This window comes from Piliocolobus tephrosceles, chromosome 1, assembly GCF_002776525.5.
Source record: "Piliocolobus tephrosceles isolate RC106 chromosome 1, ASM277652v3, whole genome shotgun sequence".
Classification (NCBI taxonomy): domain Eukaryota; kingdom Metazoa; phylum Chordata; class Mammalia; order Primates; family Cercopithecidae; genus Piliocolobus; species Piliocolobus tephrosceles.
In genome coordinates, this window is record NC_045434.1 from 165,221,717 (window position 1) to 165,247,910 (window position 26,194).

Here is a 26,194-nt window from a genome sequence, read left to right on the forward strand (position 1 = left end):
GTTTTCATGCTGCTGATAAAGACATACCTGAGACTGGGCAATTTACAAAATAAAGAGGTTTAATGAACTTAAGGTTCCGTGTGGCTGGGGAGGCCTCACAGTCATGGTGAAACGTGAAAGGCATAACTCACATGGTGGCAGACAAGAGAAGAGAGCTAAAACCATCAGATCTTGTGAGACTTATTTACTATCACAAGTACAGCATGGAAAAGAGCTGCCTCCATCAGTCAATTACCTCCCATCAGGTCTATCCCATAACACATGGGAATTCAAGATGAGATCTGGATGGGGACACAATCAAACCAGACCACTATCTGTTCCTGAGCTACATGGCTTACACAGTATTCTACATCTAAGCCTCTTTTACAGCCAGAGAGAAATACTTACCTATAATTTGTAAGACCATGCACAATAGAAGAAACAGGGCACCTGTGCATGTCTACAGATTAAATAGATATCCTTTCTTTATATACAGAAATACACATAATAAAGGACACAGAATTTCCATATCTATCAACACAGAGAACAAACAAAACCCTAGAACAGATAGTTAGCCTCCTCTGCTAAATAGACACTGCCCTCCTGCCACCACCACATCCATGTCATAGACATCGAACACTTAGAAGGCGATTTTCAACCTGTGACTCCTTTCTAGTGAATGCTTGACAGTTTTGTGAGGCGGAGAATGAGGATTTGGGGAAGGAAAGTGTATTTGTTTAGGTAATGCTAGCCACTATAACAGAAAAACAGTGACATCTCAGTGGCCTAATACAACAGAAATTTCTTTCTTATTCTTGCATAGTCTAATCAGCAGAGAGTGGGGAAGATTCTGCTCCAGGCAGTCATGCAGGAACCCAGGCTGCCAGAGGTTCTACCCTCTTCAACACTAACTTTCAAGATCACCAGGGGTCTCCACATATAGCTGACATATGAGGAAAAAAGAGAGTGTAGGATTACACACTGGAGGTTTATAATGGGTCACATAAAACAGTACATGCCACTTCTCCCTATATTCCATTAACCAGACTGCAGTCACAGGTCTAAGTATAATTGCAAGGTAAGCTGGGGCATGTAGTGTAGCTTCAGAGGAAGGGGATCTGGGCTCTGTACCTGGCAATTCTCTTTGCCACAGGAGGACAATTTTGCGGGCTATCATTATCTATCTGTTAATTTTTTTCCTTCTTATTTTTCCAATAGGGAATAGAGTCACTTCTTTTTCTCATTAGGGTTTTATTTTCCCCAGATAGCCCTCCAATAACCTTGTTGCCCACTCAGCCCACCCACACTTGTTTCTGGGAAAATTTTGAACCACAGTGGTGATAATACCCATGCAATGGATAAGGCATTCCAATACGCATAACCACCTTCGGTGATGTAGTTATCACAGCAGTCAGCTAAGGACTTTTGAAAATCAGGTTCCCCAGGCCACAAGGAAAAACCTACAGTGGAAACAGTAGACGTCAGCATTTCCCAGATACTGATTAAGGCTCTAGAACAATAGGAGGGAGATAGATTCTGTCCTCCAGGATCCAGGGAAGGTAAGCCTGGAAGACAAGGAGCTCACCTGAAGGTGGACAAGCCCATGCTGTAATCCATGGGGCTGTGGGTGATGAAGGGGGAAATGCGTGCTATGTAGGGTAGAGTCACCCTCAACAGCTGCCAGGCTCAACCCCGGGGACTTAATATACCTTCCTTAGTAGAGAACCATAACCTTGGTCATCGTAATTCCAGCTTTGCACAGAGCTGTGTAGTGTACAAAGCCCTTCGCTGTTAACTGAGAGTGTGTTATTTTCTTCCTTCAATAATATAAGACAGGTATTAAGTTTATGCCTTCCTCTCCATCTCTACTCTCTCTTCTGCTACCACTGCCTTACTTCAGGCCTGCATCATTTCTCAGTGGACCCTTAGGACAGCCTCCTAACAGGACTCTTGGCTCCAATTTGCCTCCCTCTAATCCATTCTCTACACTGTAGCAAGAGTAATCTCTCAAAGAAAGCAGTCCTCCTTCTTCCCCTCCTAACACCCTTCAATAGCTTCTCTCGCAGTTTGGATAAAATCCATGTCATTAGCATGCTCATCAGGCCCTACCTGATATGGCTCCTGCCTGCCTCTCCTGTTTCATTTCTTTCCATTGCTCATGCTGAACTCTGTAGCTACAGCAACACTGAATGGCATATGGTTTCCGCAAACCCAGTGAGCTTCCTCACCTTTGGATCATAATTTTGATGACCCCTCTCTCTGTAATGCCACATGCCCTCCCTTTCATTTGCTAACTTCTCTTTAACCCTTAAGTGTCACTTCATTCCTGAGAATGCTTTTCCAATGGCCACACACATACTTGGCTGATGCACGAGCTATGCTGTGCAAACTCTCTCATCGTCACACTGTACTGCTGTGATGTATTGCTGTGCCTGCCTGTCTCACTAAGCTGTGAGCTTTCATAGGGAAGGTCCATTACATACTCATCTTGATACCCAGTCACCTAGCATTGCACCTGGCATCTAGCAGGTGCTCAACAAATGACTGTTGAAGTGTTTTATCAACAAACCTGCATTTTAAACTCAGTAAACTACTGCTTAGAGGGCTTAAGGGGTTTGTCCAGGTTGTAAACTAACTCACGGGAGAAATGAGATACCTCAGTCTTTCTGAAGCCTCAAATACTTCACACTATGTCACATGATCTTCAAAGGGAGACAGATAATTATGTTGGCTGAAAAAGTTATATCTCTCAAAGAAATGTTTTGTTTTGTTTTACTTCTTTTAAATCTTAAGTCCTTTTGAGAATCTCAGGAAAGTTATGGATTTTTCCCCCAGAAAAATGTATACACACATCAAATTTTTAATGCAATGTAAGAGTGTGTTAAAAGTGTATGGGTCAGAATGGGGTAGGTATTGTTGCAGCAGCATATAAACCACCAAATGCCAATGACACAGCACAACAAAAATTGAATTCTAACTCACATGAAGTCCTTTATGGGTCAGCAACGGCTCTCCTCCATCCAGTGACTCAGGGGTTTAGGCTTCCTTCACTGTAAGACAGTGTTCTGTCAACACATGCTTCCAAATCTACAGGACAGAAGACAGAAATGGAGAGGGCACACTGGCTCTTAAGTGGTTCAGACCGAAAGTGTCACATGTCTGTGATAAATTGCCGAATGTCCACGAATTCCTTCCAAAATCGTAGGCATGCCCCTTTGCAAAGCGACTCTGCTGTTCCTCCCATCAACCAGTATAAGCTGTCTCCAGCTCTTGAATATGAGCTTGGCCATTGCTTCAGCCAAGAAGACAGTAAGAAACCTCAGGCAAGCAGAGGTTTGGAAAGCACTTGTGCATTGGGGCTTGTCTTTTCTTGCTGCTTTTTGAAACCGTTAGATCACCCTGAGATCAAGCCTGAGTTCGTCTATTTGGAGTAATGTGGCCCATGTACTTCATCACTTCAGCCAACAGCCAACACTAACGACAGGCAGAATGAATCATCAGGCAGGTGAGTAAGGCCATCCTGGACCAAGCAGGCTCCTGCTGACCTACCAGTTGGTTGAACCAAGGCAAGGCCGGCACCCGTCTTAGTCTAGGCCTATTTGATGACCCAAGGAATTGTGAGCTGATAAATGATGATTATTTTAATCTACAATTTTGGGATTATTTGTTATGCAGCAAAAGCTAATACAAAAATAGGTACCAGGAGTGGAGTGCTGCCATAGCAGAAACATGAAAAGTGGCATTGACTGTGGAACTGGGTGGAGGCTGGAAAATCAGTTAACAAAAGTTGGAAAAACAACAAACTGTTAGTGGATCCATGGACCTAGAGTTACAAATTGCTACATATAGTTTAAAGGCCTAGAGACATATGATCAGTTTCAAGTCTCTCCCATGGTCAGAGATGAGATCTATAACCCTGAGTAAGAGCAGCTAGACCAGAAGAGTGGTGTGGTGTGATAACTGTAGTAGACTTAAAGCAGTGCTGGCACATCCTAAGGGCAAGGGGAAGCTTCAGAATTAGAAAAAGGAGCGTTTAGGAGTCAGAAAAAAAAAAAAAAAAGTGTGTCTAGCCATAGATATCCTACTAACCAGCTGTGGAGACAGCTGTGAAACCCCGTCTCAGAGGCTTGGAAGATTATACTAAGTTTCTTGGCTTATTGTCAAAATCAAATAAGATGATGTATGCGGAAACCGTTAAATTGCTAAGAACCGTCCCTGAAAAATATGTGTATTATTATCACTACAGCCTGCCGCTGCCCTCCTCCAGGCAGGATCTCAGGTGAGCTGCACTGGGAAACCACCAGGGGGCGCAATGAGGTTGGAACTCCAGGAGACAGGAGAGCCTGGAGCGGAAGAAGCCCAGGAGAATCTATCGGGAAGGCTTTCTTGAACAAATGATATTAATATAAAATTTGAATAATGAGTCGTATTTAGCTAAGTGGCACATACTCTGGACAGAGGGAACGGCATGCAAAAATCCTGGAGGTGAGAGAGCTCAGGATTCACCCGTGTAACTGTCCTCTCTAAGCCTGCAGGCTCCTCCGTGAGTACCTGAGGTCGAGGAGGGCAAAGGTCGAAGGGGAGCCCTGTCTTCTAAGGGTTTGGTTTCTCTTAAAGGCAGGCAGATAGGAGACAGGACATGGATCTTTCTTGAAACACAATTTTCTGCTTGTTTACAAATGATTAACCACTACAATCAATTGTGTCAAAGTTCAGGTCAGTTGCATCCTTTGGGACAACGGTGACATGTTGCCTTGTACTTAGGCTTAGGACAACTGGAATGCACCCTGGGTGATCTAGCAGAGAACTTGTGTTCTGTGTTTTGGACACAATGTGAGAAGACTACCATCTTCTGTAGCTTTCCCATCCATCCCCTCACTATACTTCCTTATTTGATTCTCCAACCCCAACCCAGCTACTCTGCAGGGATGGCAGGAGGGGGAGGCTTACCATTTTGTACGTTCAAACCCAAAACAAACTTATCAAGTAGGCAGTAATGAATTATTATCCCCATTTCACAGATGAGAAAACAGAGTCTTAGAGAAACTCTGTAACTGTGTTTAAGGAAAACAAATCCAGTCTGTGTTCTTTCTACTAGCCCACCCTCATGCCTTGCAAGCTGCCTCTCCTATGTGAGGTTCCTCACCCACAATGCAATAGCAAAAGCAACAGGACCGCCATTCAACACATGGACTCAGCCCTTTATGTGTTGCAGGTTGGTTTCGTAAATGCCAGGTTGGTGCAGTTTGGACTTTAATATGTTGATTCTGGGGAGTCAGGGTTGGTTTTCAGGAAGGTAGGTTGGAGAATCTCAGTCATTTGCGTCTTTTGGGATACAAGCAGTAACAACACATATATATTTAGATAATTATTTTCATGTAGTTATTTCTTTTTTCTTTTTCTTTTTCTTTTTTTCTTTTTTTTTTTTTTTGAGATGCTGTCTCACTCTGTCGCCCAGGCTGGAGTGAAGTGACACGATCTCGGCTCACTGCAAGCTCCACCTCCCTGGTTCACGCCATTCTCCTGCCTCAGCCTCCCGAGTAGCTAGGACTACAGGTGCCCACCACCACACCCAGCTAATTTTTTTTGCATTTTTAGTAGAGACAGGATTTCACCATGTTAGCCAGTATGGTCTCGATCTCCTGACCTCGTGATCCACTCGCTGCGGCCTCCCAAAATATCATGTAGTTATTTCTATAATGCCTATTTGTTCAACATTTACACATTTGGTATTTGGTCTGACTCTCCCAACTGTGAGTGGTAAGTCGGCATAGTCCTCCTAATTTTACATATGAGGAAATAGAATCAGAGACAGTCAATAAAAGTATCAACTCACTTATAGAGAGAGCACATAGAATGTGCCAGGCAATGCTCAACATGTTTTGAATACTTAGATTTATTTAATCTTCACAACAACCTGGTAAGGTTGGAACTATTACTATCCCTGTTTTACAGATGAAGGAACTTAGGCCCAGAAAGGGTTAGTAATTTTCTCTGGCCACACAGCTGGTGAATCACACAGAAGCAATTTGAACTCAGGCAGATGGGCTCTAGAGCCCTACAGCCTCTTAGTGACTTGCTCAAAATCACGTAACTGGAAAGAGGCAAACATGGAATTCAAACCTTGGCCTGTCTGACTCCAAAGACTGAATTCTACTAAGTAACAATAGCTTACATATCTGAGCACCCAACATAGGCCTGTTCTAATCATTTCCTTATATTAATTTGTTTAATTCTCACCACTTTGCAATAAGGAAAATGAGGCACAGAAGTAAAGCAACTTGCCCATAGTCCAAAGCTATTAGATTGGTGCAAAAGTAATTGTGGCTTTTGCCATTTAAAGCAATTACAAAAACCGCAATTACTTTTGCACCAATCTGGTCAGTGACAGAGAATGTACTTGAACGCAGGCTGTCTGGACCTAGAGCCCACAGTCCATGCAGCCTCACTAATAGCCTGTCCGCTTAGCAGCTTACCCCAAAGTTATAAAGGAATAAACACCATGCTGCTACAGATTTTTCATTATTCTGGTTGGTTTCCAGAGTGACAGGTAAGTTTTTGGTCTGTGCAAAGTCTGACTTTCCGGTCACAAGTGGCTTTCTGTTTACTTTGCAGAGCTATTTGCTCTTGGGGACAGAAGCTGACAGTGCACTCACAGCACAGACTTGTCATGGGTCTAGCAGCCTCTGTGGCATCTCCTGTCACATTGGGAAAATGAAGAATTCCAGGACATCGGCGTGGAGGGCGCTGGTGGAGCTATTTCTTCTCTGTGCTGCCCTAGACTGTCTCAGTTTGCCTGGCTCCAGGTACGTGACAGTTACCAATAATTCGCTGATCAATAATATGACAGGGAAGGTGCAGCCATATGATGCTGACCATCTTTTTGTTGCATGTCTATTGAATGAGGAACGTCTCTTGAGGCAATTTGCATGCATCTGTTAACATACTATCATCAACTCTCTTCAAATTATTGTGGAACCAAGCAACTGATTTCAACAAAAGTTCCTGTAAGAAACTGGCATGTTTAAATGTATTTTGTCATGCTGAGAAGAATAGGATATTTGTTCTGTATTCTGAACAAAACCTCCATGTGATTCTTTATGAAAAAAAAGTTTGTTACGTACAGAGGAAAAAAGAGCCAATTCATGAGATGATTTTAATAAATGAGATTGACCCACTCTACCTACTCATCAACCTCAAATCTTCAGATTCTCAGGTTCTTTCCCACCCTCCTCTTACACACACGCCCTCTCTCTCTCTCCCCACCCCCCACAATGTTCCCAGCAGTTAAATGCTAACTGATTTGTTTCATTATTGTTAGTCTCCATTAATAGGGTGCAAAACAAGCTAAAAAAAATGTCTTAGTGGGAGCTCAGACTTGGGCTCCAGTGATAGAACAGCCAGTGACGTAGCAATCTGGGGACGCTCCATGTGCGTGAGAAACCCTACCATGAGATGTTGAAGCATGCATGTGTCCCCGGCCTCCATGTAAACACTCCTGTGGGAAGAGGGACTGTAATTCCATTCTTTTACTTAGTCCAAAAATGAGATCTGAACAAACCTTTCACTTTGTGTGAGGAGTACCTCCTACCCATGGGACACAGCCTCTGGTCTCAGTTCTGTTGAGTTGCCATTAGGAACCACAGCATGATGGGCATTCATTCACTATCCATTGGCCACGCAATAAGTAACAGCTATTAGGATGATCAAGAATCTCCATTTAGCCCAGAGAATAACTAAGCTGCCAAAACCTTCCTTGTGTGTACTGTGTGTACACAGAGAAGCATTCAAGACCCAAGAAAATGTCTCCGGAATGGAGGACTTAAGGGAACTGTAGCAAACCTATCTATAGCACTGTGCCCCGGGGGGAGATTTCTGTTGGGCTGTGAGGATACAGAGATGAGCCTATGTTCTCACAAAGAATGCCGACACGTGAGCACATGCTGTGTGTACCGTTGCAAGAGATGCCACAGGGGCAGCCAGCAAACAAGGAGGGAATGATCAGCTCTGCGGGGCATGGAGCCTGGAAAGGCTTCGAGAAGAGAGAGTGCTAGGACTGAATCTCTACAGGTGAGTGGTTGTTTGCCGAATGGCTAAGGGATTGAAAGGTGTGCCAGGTAGAGGGAGCAGCACAGGCAACTGTGCATGAGTGTGAGAGAGCTGGCTTGCTCCTGAAGCTTCCAGACACTACAGTGGGCCTTGAGCACAGGTCCCAGCAGGAAGTTGAGAGGGATGAGATAGAGTAGGAGTGAGCAGGCATCAGGTCATGGGCAGAGTTAGGGGATGCAGGAGTACCAGCTAAGGAGCGTGAACCGTATCCTCGCCGCAATGCAATGGGAGGACATTGAAGGGTTGAAGCAAAGGAGTGACACGATCAAATTTATATATTAGGAAGTTCACTCTGAGGTAGGGAGTGGAGGGGCAAATGGTTGATTAGGGTGCAGCCTGAGAAATTGTATTTAATCATCACCACAATGTCATGAGGTGGCTGTAATCTCTCCTTCTTGCTATGTAGGAGAACAAACTGATCCTCAGTGACAAGAAGATTCATGCACGTGTGGTGAGTCTCAAACCCTTACCTGAATCCAGGTGCAGGTGTAGTTCTGACATCCACTCATAATTCCCATGAGGCAGTCTTGAACATGGCAAGTATTGGAATTCCATCCACGAAGTAAAAGAATAGTCTTTGGTTCTGGGACAGAAAATGCTGAGACCAACTTCGTATTGGCCAAGAGAGTTTTTTGCTTTTACTTACTCTTGTAATCAAGTCAGATAATGAAATCATATTCACTGTGTCATAAGACCTATCATTTATATATTGCCACTCTGTACCAGCCACTTGGAAACATTAGCTATAATCCTCACAGCTATTCCAGGTAAGTGCTACTGTTTACCATTTCACAGAGAGGGAAACAGAAAACATAAGTGTCCCAAGGCTACCCACTTCACAAATAGCTGACTATGGATTCAAATCCAGTTTTGTTCAGGTCTCAAAATCCCTGCACTCTCTCTGCATCCTTCTGCTTCTCACTAATGCGTCGTCCCCTCCCCACCGCAACCCACCCTCCAACCCCCACATTGTGTATCTGACCTGCTGGCCTCCCGTGCCATTTCTCCATCTCTGGGCCACACATTTGTTGCCTTGAGATGTTGCTTTAAATTTCATGTCTTCCACAGCAAACAACAGAGAGAAGAGAAATTGAAAACCTGCCACCCAGAAGCTGCCCCTTCTAGCAAAGAAAAAGGATGCTGTTTGCAAAGGGGATGCAGCTGCTTAACAAATTGTGTGTGACAAGAAAGTTGTTGTGTCAGGGCATTTCTACCGAAAGCCAAAATATATTGATGCACCCCATCTATATAAGTTGATGGCTTGCAATTTACTGCTGACCCAATCCTGCTGTACTGGATGGATCCATCTTTATTTTGATCAGAGACGCCTGTTAGGAAGAGAGTGGGAGACCTGGGCCCGGTGAAATGTGTCCTTATGCTGGCTACAGCATTTTCTGCATCCCCAGGAAAGACACCTCCTTGCCAGTCCTTAAGTAGAGGGGGCCCATGTTCAAGGACCTGAGCAAGGGTGTTTACTGTAGCTCTATTTGCAATTGCAAAACATTGGGAAAATATAAATGTTCCTCAAAAGGAAAAGGAATAAAATAAATGCAATGCGTTTCATATAACAGAACATCCAGAAAAAAGAAATGAACTAGATCTCTTTATGAATCAACATGGATAGGCTTCAGAAATGCAATGTCGATTAACAAAAGCAAGTTGTAGAATCATATGTGTAAGTATGAATAAAGCACACACAAGCAATACTATAGATAGTCTATAGATGTCAAATTATTTAAAAGAGACTGGAAGGAAACACATCAAATTCATGGCAATAGCTCCTCTAGGGGTAAGGTGGGGGGAGCAAAATTGAGACTGCTGTAAAATGCAGATGTCAAAATTAAAGATTAAAAAAAAAAAAGACTTGAAGCAAGTGTACCAAAGTATGAACAGTTGCCAATCTAGATGTGAGTACATGGGTGTTTATTACATTACTTCTTGTACTTCTCTCGGCCTGTTTAATTTTTCAATGTTAAAAGCATCTTTTCTCGGCCTGTTTAATTTTTCAATGTTAAAAGCATACAGAGGATTTTTAACGACAGAAGTTTAGTCAGTAGGTCAAAATGTCCATCAGGTTTGTTTCTATAGAAATTCGTAGGGGTGAAAGGCTTGTGTTGTTCCCACACACAGAGGCCCTGATGGAGCCTAGAATTTATGTGGCTCCTCATTAGTCCCAGGAATTAAAGATGCGATTTAATGCTAGCCTTTCTTTCAGATTTGCATTTTGTAGTACTAATAAACCGCACACATTTCATCCGATGTAATTTACAAACATACTATTTATTCAGCTGATTACTTCATTATATTGTCACCTTCCATAATGAAAATTGGGTGCAAAAATGAGAGATGTGGTGGATATAACTACTTTTTACCAAGTTCTTTCTGTAAGTGATCATCTTGCCCATTAATAGGCTTTCAAATCTCAGAGAGGAAAATAATTGTGACTCTTAATAGCTAGTGTTACATTACTTATCCGCTCAGTCTCAACTGTGGCTCTGGAGTTGTCTTGGTTGCTAAAAACACAATGTAACTGTTTTGTAGTTGAAATAGGAAGAGGGTACCCTGCAGAGCTGTCAAATACATACTTAGGAGAAGCCAAATCACAGACAATATTGTTTGGTCAAACCTGGTCAAATTAGTAGATAAGAACACATTCTGAAGCCCCCCACTGGTGTGCAGCATCCTGCCTCAAGTAACCATTTTAAAGTATCCACCTGTGGTTTCCAGTATCTTTGACCTTTCATTAAAGATCCAACTTTACTAGGCAATTGATTTTTGCTGGTCTCTGGGGCGGTCATGGACACGGATTTCACTGTAGTTAATATTATCCTCTTTTTAGGACTTTTGCCAAGTGAGAACGTATTGTTAATGACCTTGTCGGGAGTGACATCCTGTGTATATGAGACAGTGAAAACTACGTGATGCTCTTCTCCCTAATGACTCAATCCTGGATATGGGAATGAAAGAGGCCTTACATAGAGGTTGGAAGAGATTGGTGGAGTCAATGCTGGCCCTGTTTCCTTCCAGGAAGCATGGGGCAACGGAAAAAGCCCATATATACTCTAGAGATTAACAGACCTTGGCTCAGATCCTAACACCACTGCATACCAGCTGCATGATGGTGGACGTGTCACTGTCTCTCTGGCCACTTCCCTCATCTGCCCAGGCGGCAGTGCTCCACAGCTGCCTTCCAGCATTGCTGTGAAAATAGAAGGAGGTAGTATGGGTGATGCTGGGCCATTGAACACAGCCTTGACATGTCTGTCATAGGTGCTCAGCAAAACCTCTATTCCTTTTGTCTTCCCATCTCCTTTTGTGCCTTGGAAAGGAACACAAATTACAAAGAATCTTACAGTGTAATGCACTCTTTCATTTGTAAGAAAAAATAAGAATCATCATACACTCTTCATATTATAGAGGAAGAAACTGAAGGCCCAGGCAAGTTAATTAGCATCCTCATTCATTCACTCATAGCCCAATGTGCTCCAGGAAATGAACAAAAAGAATTGCCTTCTCTCTGCTGGTGGTGCTGAGGTTTCCAAGAATAACTCTGCTCACTTCTCTCAAGAACCATCTCTTCCTCTTCCATAGCTTTTCATGATCAGCTCTGTACCTAGCACAAATCTCTCATCCTGAGATCCAAGCCCATATAGGAACTATTTACTAAATGAGTCTCTATAGGCGTTTCATGGCACCTGGAACTCAGTATGCCCCACCCGAAACTCACGTCTTCCCCATTAAGATTTATCTTCTGCTGTGTTTCCCACCACCCACACACTCAAATGGGAAACCAGCATCCATTTAAAAGGCCTTCCTTTAACACCCTACCTCCACCATCCAATTATCCATCACTTTCCATCCATTCCACATGAGAAATATCTCATATGTTGGTTCTCCCCATCCTTTCTCCCCAACCACTGCCATGATTCAGGCTTATACCACTCGATGGGACTGCTGCTGCCAGCCTCCTCCTTGTTTCCCTACTACCAGGCTCTCCTGACTCTCACTGGACCTGCACAGCTCCAGCCATGCGACCTGCATGCTGGAAATCCTTGCCCTCTGGATAGAGTCCCATAGAGCTAGGACGTGAGACATGTTTCTCTTTTCCTACTCTGAGATAAACTGTGGCTTCCAGAAGTCAGAACCTTGGTCTTATATCTCTAGGTATTCCCTGTAGGACAATACCCTGAGTTAGTCCTCAGCAAATGTTTCATAGACTCTTAACATGAACAGATACCTTAAAGACAATCTAGTCCAAACCTCTGATTTTCCAGAGGAGGAAACAGAGGCCCAGAGATGGGGAGTAAATTGCTTAAGATTATATATCTAGCTGTGGCTATGTTCCTTGCATAGCTGTAGCATTTTAGAGTTTATTGTGTTTTCCCATGTGCTATCATTTTTAATCCTAAAAATAGCCTTCGTGGCAGGTTTGATTATCCTCATTATATAGATGAGAAAAGTGAAGCTCATACAGGTTATAAAACCAGACCACAACCAGTCAGCTGCTAATGGACTGTCTTCTGATCCAAGTTCAATACTCTTTTGACGAGAGCTAGCCATAATGTTAGGTGCTTACTACATATTCAATAAATATTTGTTGGATTAATTAACCTATCCTGGAATGATAAACTAATAGCCTTGCACAAGTGAGCAAATATATATTTATTGAATGTACAAATAGATGGTTGGATGTATACTTAATTCCCTTCTGACATGTGACTCTCTTCTCTCCTGGTGACTTTTAGAGGTGAAAGGCTACATTCCTTTGAGTCGAATGCAGTCAACAAGAGCTTTGCTAAGAGCAGACAGATGCGGAGTGTGGATGTTACCCCGATGCCCATTGATTGTGAGCTGTCTAGTTGGTCCTCTTGGACCACATGTGACCCCTGTCAGAAGAAAAGGGTAAGCAACCAGGCCTGGGACAGCTCTAAGCCTCCAGGAGCCTTTGTCCCCAGCAAGATTGGCTGAGCCATTATTAACAGTACCTGGCACATAGTTGGCTCTCAATAAATGTCAGCTAACTTAATTAAAGCATCCTTTCCTTCCGTGCTTCCAAGCAGCAATAAGTTCTTTCCTTTGGTTCTCTAGTGTTTTCCAAGCACACCCAGCCTTTCTCACTCTACCAGCTTCCTAATTAGACTCTCTGCCTTGAACCTGTTCTTTCAATCAATCTTTCACCATGAAACAGGGGAAGCAATCACAGTGTATGTCTGAGTTGTCTTTGCCCACTTGGAAACCATTCACAGTCTACTGATGATACTTAGGATCACGTCCAGGATCATAGTTTTCAAGGATCACTATGACCTAGCTTATATCTTCAGCACACTGGACCTTTGTATGACTCTGGCCTTCACTCTCTCTGGGCATTTCTTCATGTTGCTTTCTCAGGTGGGGTGACTTTTCCCACTTCCTTCACTGGCTAACACCTATTCACAATTTGAAACTCTACTCAGGAGCTGCCTCTTTTGAGAAAGCTTTTTGACTCCTCCTCAGCCCTACATCCAGTTGGATAAAGCAATCTTTTGTGAGCTTCAATAGCTCCTTATTACTCTTGTATCCTAGCATTTATCACATCACGCTGCTTATTTTTCACCTTCACTAGACAGTGAACTTGTGAAGGCTGATTCAATTCTGTATCTTCAATGTGTAGACCAATCTCTGGCACAGAATAGGTTTTTCATAAATGTGTGGTGTTTGATCTTGTTCTATTTTCTGATATCTCCATAGGGAAGGGAAGGTTGTTGTTACACTTTCTGTTAAACAGATAGATAAACAGGAAATCAGAGCAGGTAAGTGGCTTCTTGAGTTCACCTAGTAGTAAATGCAGGCCTCGAACTCAGGCCACTGTCCAGTGTTCCCTGTCTAGGGTTCTACCAGTGAACACATTCAGTTTCTGCAATATCTGTCATTCAGCCTCCTTTGTCATAGAAGGGCTGACCCAGGATCCTAGTTCTGAGAACAATAGATATGCCAGAGAAAAGAGAATGGTTGCTATTTCACCAGATCCTTGGGAAACCAAATCAGCCATGGGCTTAGACTCTAAAGAGGCTGTGGAAGTACGCCCAGGACAATCACACAGTTAATTGGATCAATGGAGAGAGCCAAGCAGGATCATTCAGTTCCCAAAGTAGGTTTTATTGCTGAAGTTATCAGCATTGATCCAATTATCTGGATAACTGCTTCATCCGCACCATAAACTAGGAAGACTCAGCATGAGTCAGCCTGGCAGCCAGAGCTCCTCTCTCAGAAACTGCTGCAGACGTTCCCTCAGCTGGTCATCATCCCTGTCTGCAGGGTCACTGCCTGGGGGCTCAGCAAAACCTCTCAAGTCAGATTGGGTGATGTATTTCCTCCATCACTTCCACACTCCTCCAGCCCACTTTGCCTTTGGAGCCTGGAGCTTTTTAGTCTTTTTTTTTTTTTTTCCACAGTGTTCTCTGCAAGCCTTGTCCCTGTCCTGACAGGCTCTGCCTTCCAGCAAGAATGACCCTCTGCAAGTACAAAGGGCTCGGGTGAATGGTTATCTACATTTCTTTTTTTGGATTTCCAAGGGCCAAGTATAGATGTTATACAAGTAATAACTATGCCTCATTAATGTCATCCTGCAAAGCAGGGGCTGCTATCCTGGCTTGCCTCCTGTGCTCTTTTGTTTACTAAAATCTTGACTGCACCTAACATTTGGAAATCATCCAAACCTGATCACTTTCTTCCTCTGAAGCAGTTTCTCATTGCCCCAGGAAAAAATCCTGTAATCACTTTCCCAAGGACTGGAGGGCCCTGTGTTATCTGCTCTTGTCTATGTCTCCCTCCCACTCTGGCCGCTCTCCTACTTGTGCTCTTCTATCCAGCCACGATGAATCTTTTTAATGTTTTGTGGAACATGGGATGCCTTCTCTAGTCCTCTCAGCTTTGGTCTAGGAATTTCCTCCACCCATATCACTCTTCTGTGCCCCACTCTGACCAGTTCTTCACACCTGCCAGACATTCCTACTCAACCGCCAAGTTTCAGCTGAGGTGTCCCTTAGTTCTTCCAAAGCCTTCCACTTGGGCTTCTCCTAAGTTTGCATGAGGGACTCCCGATGAGCGTACGGAGCACTCTGCCTCCCCTGTCATGGCACTCATTGCACTGTGCCGCAACTGCCTGGGGCCCAACTCCAGCGTCTGTGACCTCCTTGAGAACAGGCTAGGGGATACGATTACCAGTAAAACTGACCAAACAAGCAAGCAACAATAACACCTACCTTTTTCAACACTGGGTGGCTTAATCATTTTGGAATAAATGAATAAGATGGTAGAGATATAGCAATATTGACTGCTAAAAAGCAATAATAAAGAAAAACAAGTCCAAGAAATTGAATGCCTGCTATATATCCAACAACATAATGAGATTACATAATTTAAACTTCATAACTGAACATTTAGATAATTCATGATCCCTATTTTACAGATGGGTAAATTGAGATTCATAAAGATTAAGTAATTTGCCCAATATCACATAACTATAAAGTATCAGAGTCAGTTGTAGCTCCACAGTGCATGTTTTTGTATTTATAATATACTGATGTCTTCAGGAATAAAGGGGAATACTTGAATCAACCCAGTAATTAAGCTGAGAGATAATTTATTTTGTGTTATTGAACTGGCTACATGAGTCCATTTACTAATCTTTGACTCCAGAGCCCATGGAGTCAGCATGGGCTGACTTTCCCATATTCAGCAAATCTTGACTGATCACTGCGGAAGCAGAGATCAAGGCCAAGGTCCCTGCCCTCAGAGAACTCACAGAGTAATTGAAGAAACCATCCGGCAAACAGCCAATCACAACATAGCTTCTTAAGTGTATATAATGGGGGGAGCACAAGGGGCTGGGGGAATGATAATCAGATATTTCAATGCTCTTGTGGAGCCCAAATCCTGGCTCAAGACCCATTTACATAGAGTATCCCTCATCTCCTGGGATCTGAGGCTCTGCTCTTGGTTCACCTGGCTCCTCTCTACTACAGTACAGGTATGCCTACTTGCTCCGGCCCTCTCAGTTCCATGGGGAACCATGCAACTTCTCTGACAAGGAAGTTGAAGACTGTGTTACCAACAGACCATGCAGAAGTCAAGTGCGATGTGAAGGCTTTGTGTGTGCACAGACAGGTATAAATCAATGTAGGAGTAAGAGGGGAATACCTGAAATGAGATAATGGTTCTTGATGACCAAGGGACAGGCCATGTCTAGTGATCAAGATCAGGGTCATGGGGCAGCTCAGGAGGCCTCCTTGTCCTACAATCTCTGACCTCCTTTCACATGTATTATGTTATTAAAATCACCTTATAATGTAGGTGTTATGATTATCCTCATTATACACCTTAAAAATCGAGACTTGGAGAGGTTACTTCTTCATATAGCAGGTAAGTGGAAAAGCTTCTATTGGCAATTTGAGAATTCAGATTACATTCATTGACATTAAAGACACAAAAATTATGTGTGCTGGAGTCAGAAATCTTGGGTCAAGTCGTATTTTGACTTTGTGACTAGGAGAAGTCCCTAGCCTTTCTCCATTTTGGCTCCTTCAACTGAAAATTAGGGGTGATGTGAATACCTTACAAGTCTGTTATAAGCATCAAGTGACATCATAGCTATGAGAGCTCTTTGTAGACTGTTGGCTCCCGTAGCTCTCTCAGAGGTCTGGGGTTAAGCAGAATGTGACAAAATCTAGAACAGTTACATAGGGCAGTTAGCGTCATTTATCTCTGATAAATCTTTAGAAAGATATTTCCTGTCATTTGCATTTCTGCATCACTAAGTCCAAGATGATCCCTAATCCATGATACACCCAGTAAAAAGTATTGTTTATAAAAAGGAAGAAAAGAAAAAAGGACAGATGGATAGATTGACAGAAGGAAGGAAGGTAGGAAGAAAGGAGTACACAAATGAATAATCACCTGCTGCAAAACTAAATAAACACAACTTTTCAGTTCATTCAGAGAATCCAAGCAAACAGATGCTTCTCTATTTCTCTGTCTCCAGCAAAAATGAGAGTATTTTGACCCACATTTTCTAGACGGGAGTTGCAATTCTCTACATTTACTGTACCCATGTGGACTGTGCATGGGGATTTTTCAAGAAAGAGTTAGAGATTCTTAGAGCAATTTCGAGGGGCTATTGCAAATGCAAAATTCTATCCAATAAATCTGAAAGACTTTTTTACAGTGTATCCATGGACTCATTATGGCCAGTGTTCCATGATTCTGACCAAAGCCATAATGGTTACTCGGGCAGGCTTTAGTTTAAATGCCTGGTAAGAAACATTTGAAGACCAGATCATTATTTTTCTGCTTTTAACACTCCAAGAACATTGGTTTAAAATGACCAGACATATCTGAGGAAATAGGACTACCTGTCTTATGGGCTTTATCTCCCAACAATATACTAATAAGAAAGGAAATCAATCAGGAAAAAAAAAGTTTAAAGGAAGCAAAAGGGATGCAAATAATTTTTCATAATCCAAATGACTACGTTGTTGAAGGCAGTGTGGTTTAGAGGGAAGAATTGTGATTAGACAGTTAAATGTTTCAATCCCGCTGCAAATATTTACTAGTTAATGTGCACTTGGCCCTCAAAAACACGAATAGTACTGATAACACTTACATAGCATTTCCTGGGAGTCAGTACTGTTTTATCTACTCATTTAGATTTTGAACAACCTTATGGGATAGGTATGATGACTTTTCTATTTTACAGGTGAGTACATTGAGGCAGAGAGGTTACAAGTGAGGGTGGCCCAGCTCACACAACTTACAGGACCCACCCAACTCACCCCCTCTTTCCAGCCCCAGGGAGAGAGAATCCAAACTGTCCTGCTGCTTTCTGGAATACAACCCTGACTTCTTCTGCTGAGGGAGGTGGCAATAGAGGAATAAACTGTTAGTGCCATAACCATTCTATCTGGATACGGGATGACTAATTAAAACAGGGCAGCATGCAAGGCCTGACAAAAGGTCTGGCACCTAGTAGGTGCTTATATTCTGTTAGTTCCTTTCTTGCCAACCACGTGGCTATGGGTAATACTCTTTCTCCATCCTAGGAAGGTGTGTAAACCGCAGACTTCTTTGCAATGGGGACAATGACTGTGGAGACCAGTCAGATGAGGCAAACTGTAGAAGGATTTATAAAAAATGTCAGCATGAAATGGACCAATACTGGGGAATTGGCAGTTTGGCCAGTGGGTAAGTGACCATTTTTCTGTGGTAGTGATGGGAAGGCACAGCATTAAATGGAATTCTGGAGGATAGAGTATGAGAGAGCTGATATAAACAGAGTTCCCCACTCACCTTTCTGAGAAAAGCCTGTATTGTAAGTGACGCTTCTAGTTGCTCTCTGAGGGCAGTTCCAAGTTGCTCCAGGAACACGTCCCACAGACAGACCTAGGCATCAGGAGGGCTGGTTTGGAACACTGGGACAGAGCTGTGCATGTGTGGAAACCACGCAGGCTGCTCTGCAGGGCTGGGGTGGAGAGGGAGCCTTTTTTTTTTTTTTTTTTTTAACACCTGCAGTGTGACCATGTTAGGTGATTTGTAAGCCTTATGTCTTGGATCCTATTGACAACTTGGCAGGTAGGTTTTTTCCAGGTCTCTCCCTATCTCCCAGCATTAGTCCCTCCAAGAAGAGAGGTCTCTAGTTAGACAGTGAAGGGATGGATTTCCAGGGCTTCTGGGGATCTCTGAGTTGGTCCAGTCCTCTGGCAAGGACAGAGGAGCAAGGTCAGAAAGGGCCACACTGGCCTGGCATGCACCTTACTTTCTTGCCATATTTTGCAGCTTCTCAGCCTGCAGGTGGAAAAGGGAGACCTTCCTCTCATATGCTTTAGGAATCATCATATGAGACACAGCTTGGGGAGGGGAACAGTGACCCTGAATGGGATTTACCTTCTTTCTAAAAAAACCCATCAAATCTCAATTTTTAAAGTTGTCACTAGAGACTCTTCACATGGGAGACCTCTCTCAGGACTACCTGATAAGCCAGTTATTATAATCCCCACCTTGCAGATAAGGAAACTGAGGCCCAGGCAAGTTGAGTGAGTTCCAGGGTCACCCGGCCAGAGTGTGGGATAGCAGACATTCAAAGCCAGCAGTAGGGTCTGACAGGACCCTGTAGGAGGGAACAGAAGGAGTGGTTCACCAGCCAGAGCACCTCAGGCAAGGTACTTATCTACGTGGAACTTTAGTTTTATCATCTGCCAAGGAAGTTAATAACATGTTTCTTTCAAAGTACTGTGAAGATTGAACAAGCGAATGTGACTAATATAAGAGGTGCTGGGCAGCTCGAGTGGTGGGAAGAATACAGACACTGTTCTTGCTCCACTGTCAGTTTTCAAAGTCCAGCCCACCCATTGCTCCTCACAGGGAGACTCTGGGTTAGTCAGTTACCCTCATGTTTCTCATCTGCAAAATGGGGATAATAATAATACTTACCGAGGGTGGAGCAAGATGGCAGAATAGGAACAGCTCCAGTCTCCAACTCCCAGCGCGAGTGACACAGAAGACCGGAGATTTCTGCATTTTCAACTGAGGTACTGGGTTCATCTCACTTGGGAGTGCGGGACAATCAGTGCTGGTCAGCTGCTGCAGCCTGACCAGCGAGAGCTGAAGTAGGGTGAGGCATCGCCTCACCTGGGAAGCGAAAGGGGGAAGGGAATCCCTTTCCTAGCCAGGGGAACTGAGACACACAACACCTGGAAAATCAGGTAACTCCCACCCCAATACTGTGCTTTAAGCAAATGGGCACACCAGAAGATTATATCCCACACCTGGCCGGGAGGGTCCCACGCCCACGGAGCCTCCCTCATTGCTAGCACAGCAGTCTGCGATCTAACTGCAAGGCAGCAGCGAGGCTGGGGGATGGGCACCAGCCATTGCTGAGGCTTAAGTAGGTAAACAAAGCCAGTGGGAAGCTCCAACTGGGTGGAGCTCACAGCAGCTCAAGGAAGCCTGCCTGTCTCTGTAGACTCCACCTCTGGGGACAGGGCACAGCTAAACAACAACAACAACAACAAAAGCAGCAGAAACCTCTGCAGACACAAACGATTCTGACAGCTTTGAAGAGAGCAGTGGATCTCCCAACATGGAGGTTGAGATCTGAGAAGGGACAGACTGCCGGCTCAAGTGGGCTCCTGACCCCTGAGTAGCCTAACTGGGAGACATCCTCCACTAGGGGCAGACTGACACCCCACACCTCACGGTGGAGTACACCCCTGAGAGGAAGCTTCCAAAGTAAGAATCAGACAGGTACACTCGCTGTTCAGCAATATTCTATCTTCTGCAGCCTCTGCTGCTGACACCCAGGCAAACAGGGTCTGGAGTGGACCTCAAGCAATCTCCAACAGACCTACAGCTGAGGGTCCTGACTGTTAGAAGGAAAACTATCAAACAGGAAGGAAACCTACACCAAAAACCCATCAGTACGTCACCATCATCAAAGACCAGCAGCAGATGAAACCACAAAGATGGGGAAAAAGCAGGGCAGAAAAGCTGGAAATTCAAAAAATAAAAGCACATCTCCCCCTGCAAAGAAGCACAGCTCATCGCCAGCAACTGATCAAAGCTGGACGGAGAATGACTTCGACGAGATGAGAGAAGAAGGCTTCAGTCCATCAAACTTCTCAGAGCTAAAGGAGGAATTACATACCCAGAGCAAAGAAACTAAAAATCTTGAAAAAAGAGTGGAAGAATTGATAGCTAGAATAATTAATGCAGAGAAGGTCATAGATGAAAAGACAGAGATGAAAACCATGACACGAGAAATTCGTGACAAATACACAAGCTTCAGTAACTGACTCGATCAACTGGAAGAAAGACTATCAGTGATTGAGGATCAAATGAATGAAATGAAGCGAGAAGAGAAACCAAAAGAAAAAAGAAGAAAAAGAAATGAACAAAGCCTGCAAGAAGTATGGAATTATGTGAAAAGACCAAATCTACGTCTGATTGGGGTGCCTGAAAGGGAGGGGGAAAATGGAACCAAGTTGGAAAACACTCTTCAGGATATCATCCAGGAGAACTTCCCCAACCTAGTAGGGCAGGCCAACATTCAAATTCAGGAAATACAGAGAATATCACAAAGATAATCCTCGAGAAGAGCAACTCGAAGACACATAATTGCCAGATTCACCAAGTTGAAATGAAGGAAAAAATCTTAAGGGCAGCCAGAGAGAAAGGTCGGGTTACCCACAAAGGGAAGCCCATCAGACTAACAGCAGATCTCTCGGCAGAAACTCTACAAGCCAGAAGGGAGTGGGGGCCAATATTCAACATTCTTAAAGAAAAGAATTTTAAACCCAGAATTTCATATCCAGCCAAACTAAGTTTCATAAGTGAAGGAGAAATAAAATCCTTTACAGATAAGCAAATGCTTAGAGATTTTGTCACCACCAGGCCTGCCTTACAAGAGACCCTGAAGGAAGCACTAAACATGGAAAGGAACAACCAGTAGCAGCCATTGCAAAAACATGCCAAAATGTAAAGACCATCGAGGCCAGGAAGAAACTGCATCATCTAACAAGCAAAATAACCAGTTAATATCATAATGGCAGGATCAAGTTTACACATAACAATATTAACCTTAAATGTAAATGGACGAAATGCTCCAATTAAAAGACACAGACTGGCAAAATGGATAAAGAGTCAAGACCCATCAGACTGCTGTATTCAGGAGACCCATCTCACATGCAGAGACATACATAGGCTCAAAATAAAGGGATGGAGGAAGATCTACCAAGCAAATGGAGAACAAAAAAAAGCAGGGGTTGCAATACTAGTCTCTGATAAAACAGACTTTAAACCATCAATGATCAAAAGAGACAAAGAAGGCCATTACATAATGGTAAAGGGATCAATTCAACAGGAAGAGCTAACTATCCTAAATATATATGCACCTAATACAGGAGCACCCAGATTCATAAAGCAAGTCCTTAGAGACTTACAAAGAGACTTAGACTCCCATACAATAATAATGGGAGACTTCAACACCCCACTGTCAACATTAGACAGATCAACGAGACAGAAAGTTAACAAGGATATCCAGGAATTGAACTCATCTCTGCAGCAAGCAGACCTAATGGACATCTATAGAACTCTCCACCCCAAATCAACAGAATATACATTCTTCTCAGCACCACATCACACTTATTCCAAAATTGACCACATAATTGGAAGTAAAGCACTCCTCAGCAAATGTACAAGAACAGAAATTATAACAAACCGTCTCTCAGACCACAGTGCAATCAAGCTAGAACTCAGGACTAAGAAACTCAATCAAAACTGCTCAACTACATGGAAACTGAATAACCTGCTCCTGAATGACTACTAGGTACATAACGAAATGAAGGCAGAAATAAAGATGTTCTTTGAAACCAATGAGAACAAAGATACAACATACCAGAATCTCTGGGACACATTTAAAGCAGTGTGTAGAGGGAAATTTATAGCACTAAATGCCCACAAGAGAAAGCTGGAAAGACCTAAAATTGACACTTTAACATCCCAATTAAAAGAACTAGAGAGGCAAGAGCAAACACATTCAAAAGCTAGCAGAAGGCAAGAAATAACTAAGATTAGAGCAGAACTGAAGGAGATAGAGATACAAAAAACCCTCCAAAAAATCAATGAATCCAGGAATTGGTTTTTTGAAAAGATCAACAAAATTGATAGACTGCTAGCAAGACTAATAGAGAAGAAAAGAGAGAAGAATCAAATAGACGCAATAAAAAATGATAAAGGGGATATCACCACTGACCCCACAGAAATACAAACTACCATCAGAGAATACTATAAACACCCCTCTGCAAATAAACTAGAAAATCTAGAAGAAATGGATAATTTCCTGGACACTTACACTCTGCCAAGACTAAACCAGGAAGAAGTTGAATCCCTGAATGACCAATAGCAGGCTCTGAAATTGAGGCAATAATTAATAGCCTACCAACCAAAAAAAGTCCAGGACCAGATGGATTCACAGCTGAATTCTACCAGAGGTACAAGGAGGAGCTGGCACCATTCCTTCTGAAACTATTCCAATCAATAGAAAAAGAGGGAATCCTCCCTAACTCATTTTATGAGGCCAACATCATCCTGATACCAAAACCTGGCAGAGACACAACAAAAAAAGAGAATTTTAGACCAATATCCCTGATGAACATCGATGCAAAAATCCTCAATAAAATACTGGCAAACCGGATCCAGCAGCACATCAAAAAGCTTATCCACCATGATCAAGTGGGCTTCATCCCTGGGATGCAAGGCTGGTTCAACATTCGCAAATCAATAAATGTAATCCAGCATATAAACAGAAGCAAAGACAAGAACCACCTGATTATCTCAATAGATGCAGAAAAGGCCTTTGACAAAATTCAACAGCCCTTCATGCTAAAAACGCTCAACAAATTCGGTATTGATGGAACGTATCTCAAAATAATAAGAGCTATTTATGACAAACCCACAGCCAATATCATACTGAATGGGCAAAAACTGGAAAAATTCCCTTTGAAAACTGGCACAAGACAGGGATGCCCTCTCTCACCACTCCTATTCAACATAGTGTTGGAAGTTCTGGCTAGGGCAATCAGGCAAGAAAAAGAAATAAAGGGTATTCAATTAGGAAAAGAAGAAGTCAAGTTGTCCCTGTTTGCAGATGACATGATTGTATATTTAGAAAACCCCATTGTCTCAGCCCAAAATCTCCTTAAGCTGATAAGAAACTTCAGCAAAGTCTCAGGATACAAAATTAATGTGCAAAAATCACAAGCATTCTTATACACCAGTAACAGACAAACAGAGAGCCAAATCAGGAATGAACTTCCATTCACAATTGCTTCAAAGAGAATAAAATACCTAGGAATCCAACTTACAAGGGATGCAAAGGACCTCTTCAAGGAGAACTACAAACCACTGCTCAGTGAAATAAAAGAGGACACAAACAAATGGAAGAACATACCATGCTCACGGATAGGAAGAATCAATATCGTGAAAATGGCCATACTGCCCAAGGTTATTTATAGATTCAATGCCATCCCCATCAAGCTACCAATGAGTTTCTTCACAGAATTGGAAAAAACTGCTTTAAAGTTCATATGGAACCAAGAAAGAGCCCGCATTGCCAAGACAATCCTAAGTCAAAAGGACAAAGCTGGAGGCATCACGCTACCTGACTTCAAACTCTACTACAAGGCTACAATAACCAAAACAGCGTGGTACTGGTACCAAAACAGAGTTATAGACCAATGGAACAGAACAGAGTCCTCAGAAATAATACCACACATCTACAGACATCTGATCTTTGACAAACCTGACAAAAACAAGAAATGGGGAAAGGATTCCCTATTTAATAAATGGTGCTGAGAAAATTGGCTAGCCATAAGTAGAAAGCTGAAACTGGATCCTTTCCTTACTCCTTATATGAAAATTAATTCAAGATGGATTAGAGACTTAAATGTCAGACCTAATACCATAAAAACCCTAGAAGAAAACCTAGGTAATACCATTCAGGACATAGGCATGGGCAAGGACTTCATGTCTAAAACACCAAAAGCAATGGCAACAAAAGCCAAAATTGACAAATGGGATCTAATTAAACTAAAGAGCTTCTGCACAGCAAAAGAAACTACCATCAGAGTGAACAGGCAACCCACAGAATGGGAGAAAATTTTTGCAATCTACTTATCAGATAAAGGGCTAATATCCAGAACCTACAAAGAACTCAAACAAATTTACAAGAAAAAACAAAGAATCCCATTAAAAAGTGGGCAAAGGATATGAACAGACATTTCTCAAAAGAAGACATTCATACAGCCAACAGACACATGAAAAAATGCTCATCATCACTGGCCATCAGAGAAATGCAAATCAAAACCACAATGAGATACCATCTCACACCAGTCAGAATGGCAATCATTAAAAAGTCAGGAAACAACAGGTGTTGGAGATGATGTGGAGAAATAGGAACACTTTTACACTGTTGGTGGGATTGTAAACTAGTTCAACCATTATGGAAAACAGTATGGCGATTCCTCAAGGATCTAGAACTAGAAGTACCATATGACCCAGCCATCCCATTACTGGGTATATACCCAAAGGATTATAAATCATGCTGCTATAAAGACACATGCACATGTATGTTTATTGTGGCACTATTCACAATAGCAAAGACTTGGAATCAACCCAAATGTCCATCAGTGACAGACTGGATTAAGAAAATGTGGCACATATACACCATGAAATACTACGCAGCCATAAAAAAGGATGAGTTCGTGTCCTTTGTAGGGACATGGATGCAGCTGGAAACCATCATTCTCAGCAAACTATCGAAGAACAGAAAACCAAACACCACATGTTCTCACTCATAGGTGGGAACTGAACAATGACATCACTTGGACTCGGGAAGGGGAACATCACACATCGGGGCCTATCATGGCGGGGGGAGGGAGGAGGGATTTCATTGGGAGTTATACCTGATATAAATGACGAATTGATGGGTGCTGACGAGTTGATGGGTGCAGCACACCAACATGGCACAAGTATACATATGTAACAAACCTGTACTTTATGCACGTGTACCCTAGAACTTAAAGTATAATAATAATAATAAAATTAAATTAAAAAAATAAATAAATAAAAGTTAGCATTCTGACAAAGATAAAAAAAAATATTCAAAGATTTTTGGGAACCAAAAAAGGACTTAATAGAACATATGATGTACTGTACCTCCAGTATTAAACATACCATGCCCACACCTGGCCCTCAATAACTAGCACCAAGTCAAATTGTACCTAAAGAATTCTCTCTTCAGTCTGCCCACTTGTATTTGGCGAGCACATCCCAAATGATGGAGACAACATCTGCGAGGTCAGCTCTCCTCTCAGCACTCTGGTGAACGCCTCGCCTTGGAGCACACTGTTGACCTTTTGCATTCACCTGGTTATACATTGCTCATTGTCACCGTCAGTGCTGATCAACAGTTCTTAGTACACATCCTGCCTGTATTAGTTCATTTTCACCTGGTTATATGGTGCTCATTTTCACCATCAGTGCTGACCAACAGTTCTTAGTACACATCCTATCTGTA

The 26,194-nt window shown here is 42.8% G+C and overlaps 1 protein-coding gene across 2 annotated transcripts in view; it reads left to right on the plus strand.

Moving 5' to 3' along the window:
* Positions 1-6,500: 6,500 nt before the first annotated feature.
* The window catches only part of C8B (complement C8 beta chain), a 44,963-nt gene continuing 25,269 nt past the window's right edge, over positions 6,501-26,194 (plus strand). The window contains exons 1-5 of one of the 2 annotated variants that reach the window (XM_023186786.1): positions 6,501-6,785; positions 12,834-12,990; positions 13,353-13,476; positions 16,092-16,233; positions 18,165-18,306. In XM_023186786.1, coding sequence (XP_023042554.1) covers positions 12,863-12,990; positions 13,353-13,476; positions 16,092-16,233; positions 18,165-18,306 — 536 coding nt within the window. In that variant the 5' untranslated portion in view covers positions 6,501-6,785; positions 12,834-12,862. The remainder of the gene's footprint in view (positions 6,786-12,833; positions 12,991-13,352; positions 13,477-16,091; positions 16,234-18,164; positions 18,307-26,194) is intronic. The other variant, XM_023186793.2, reaches the window with a different exon arrangement.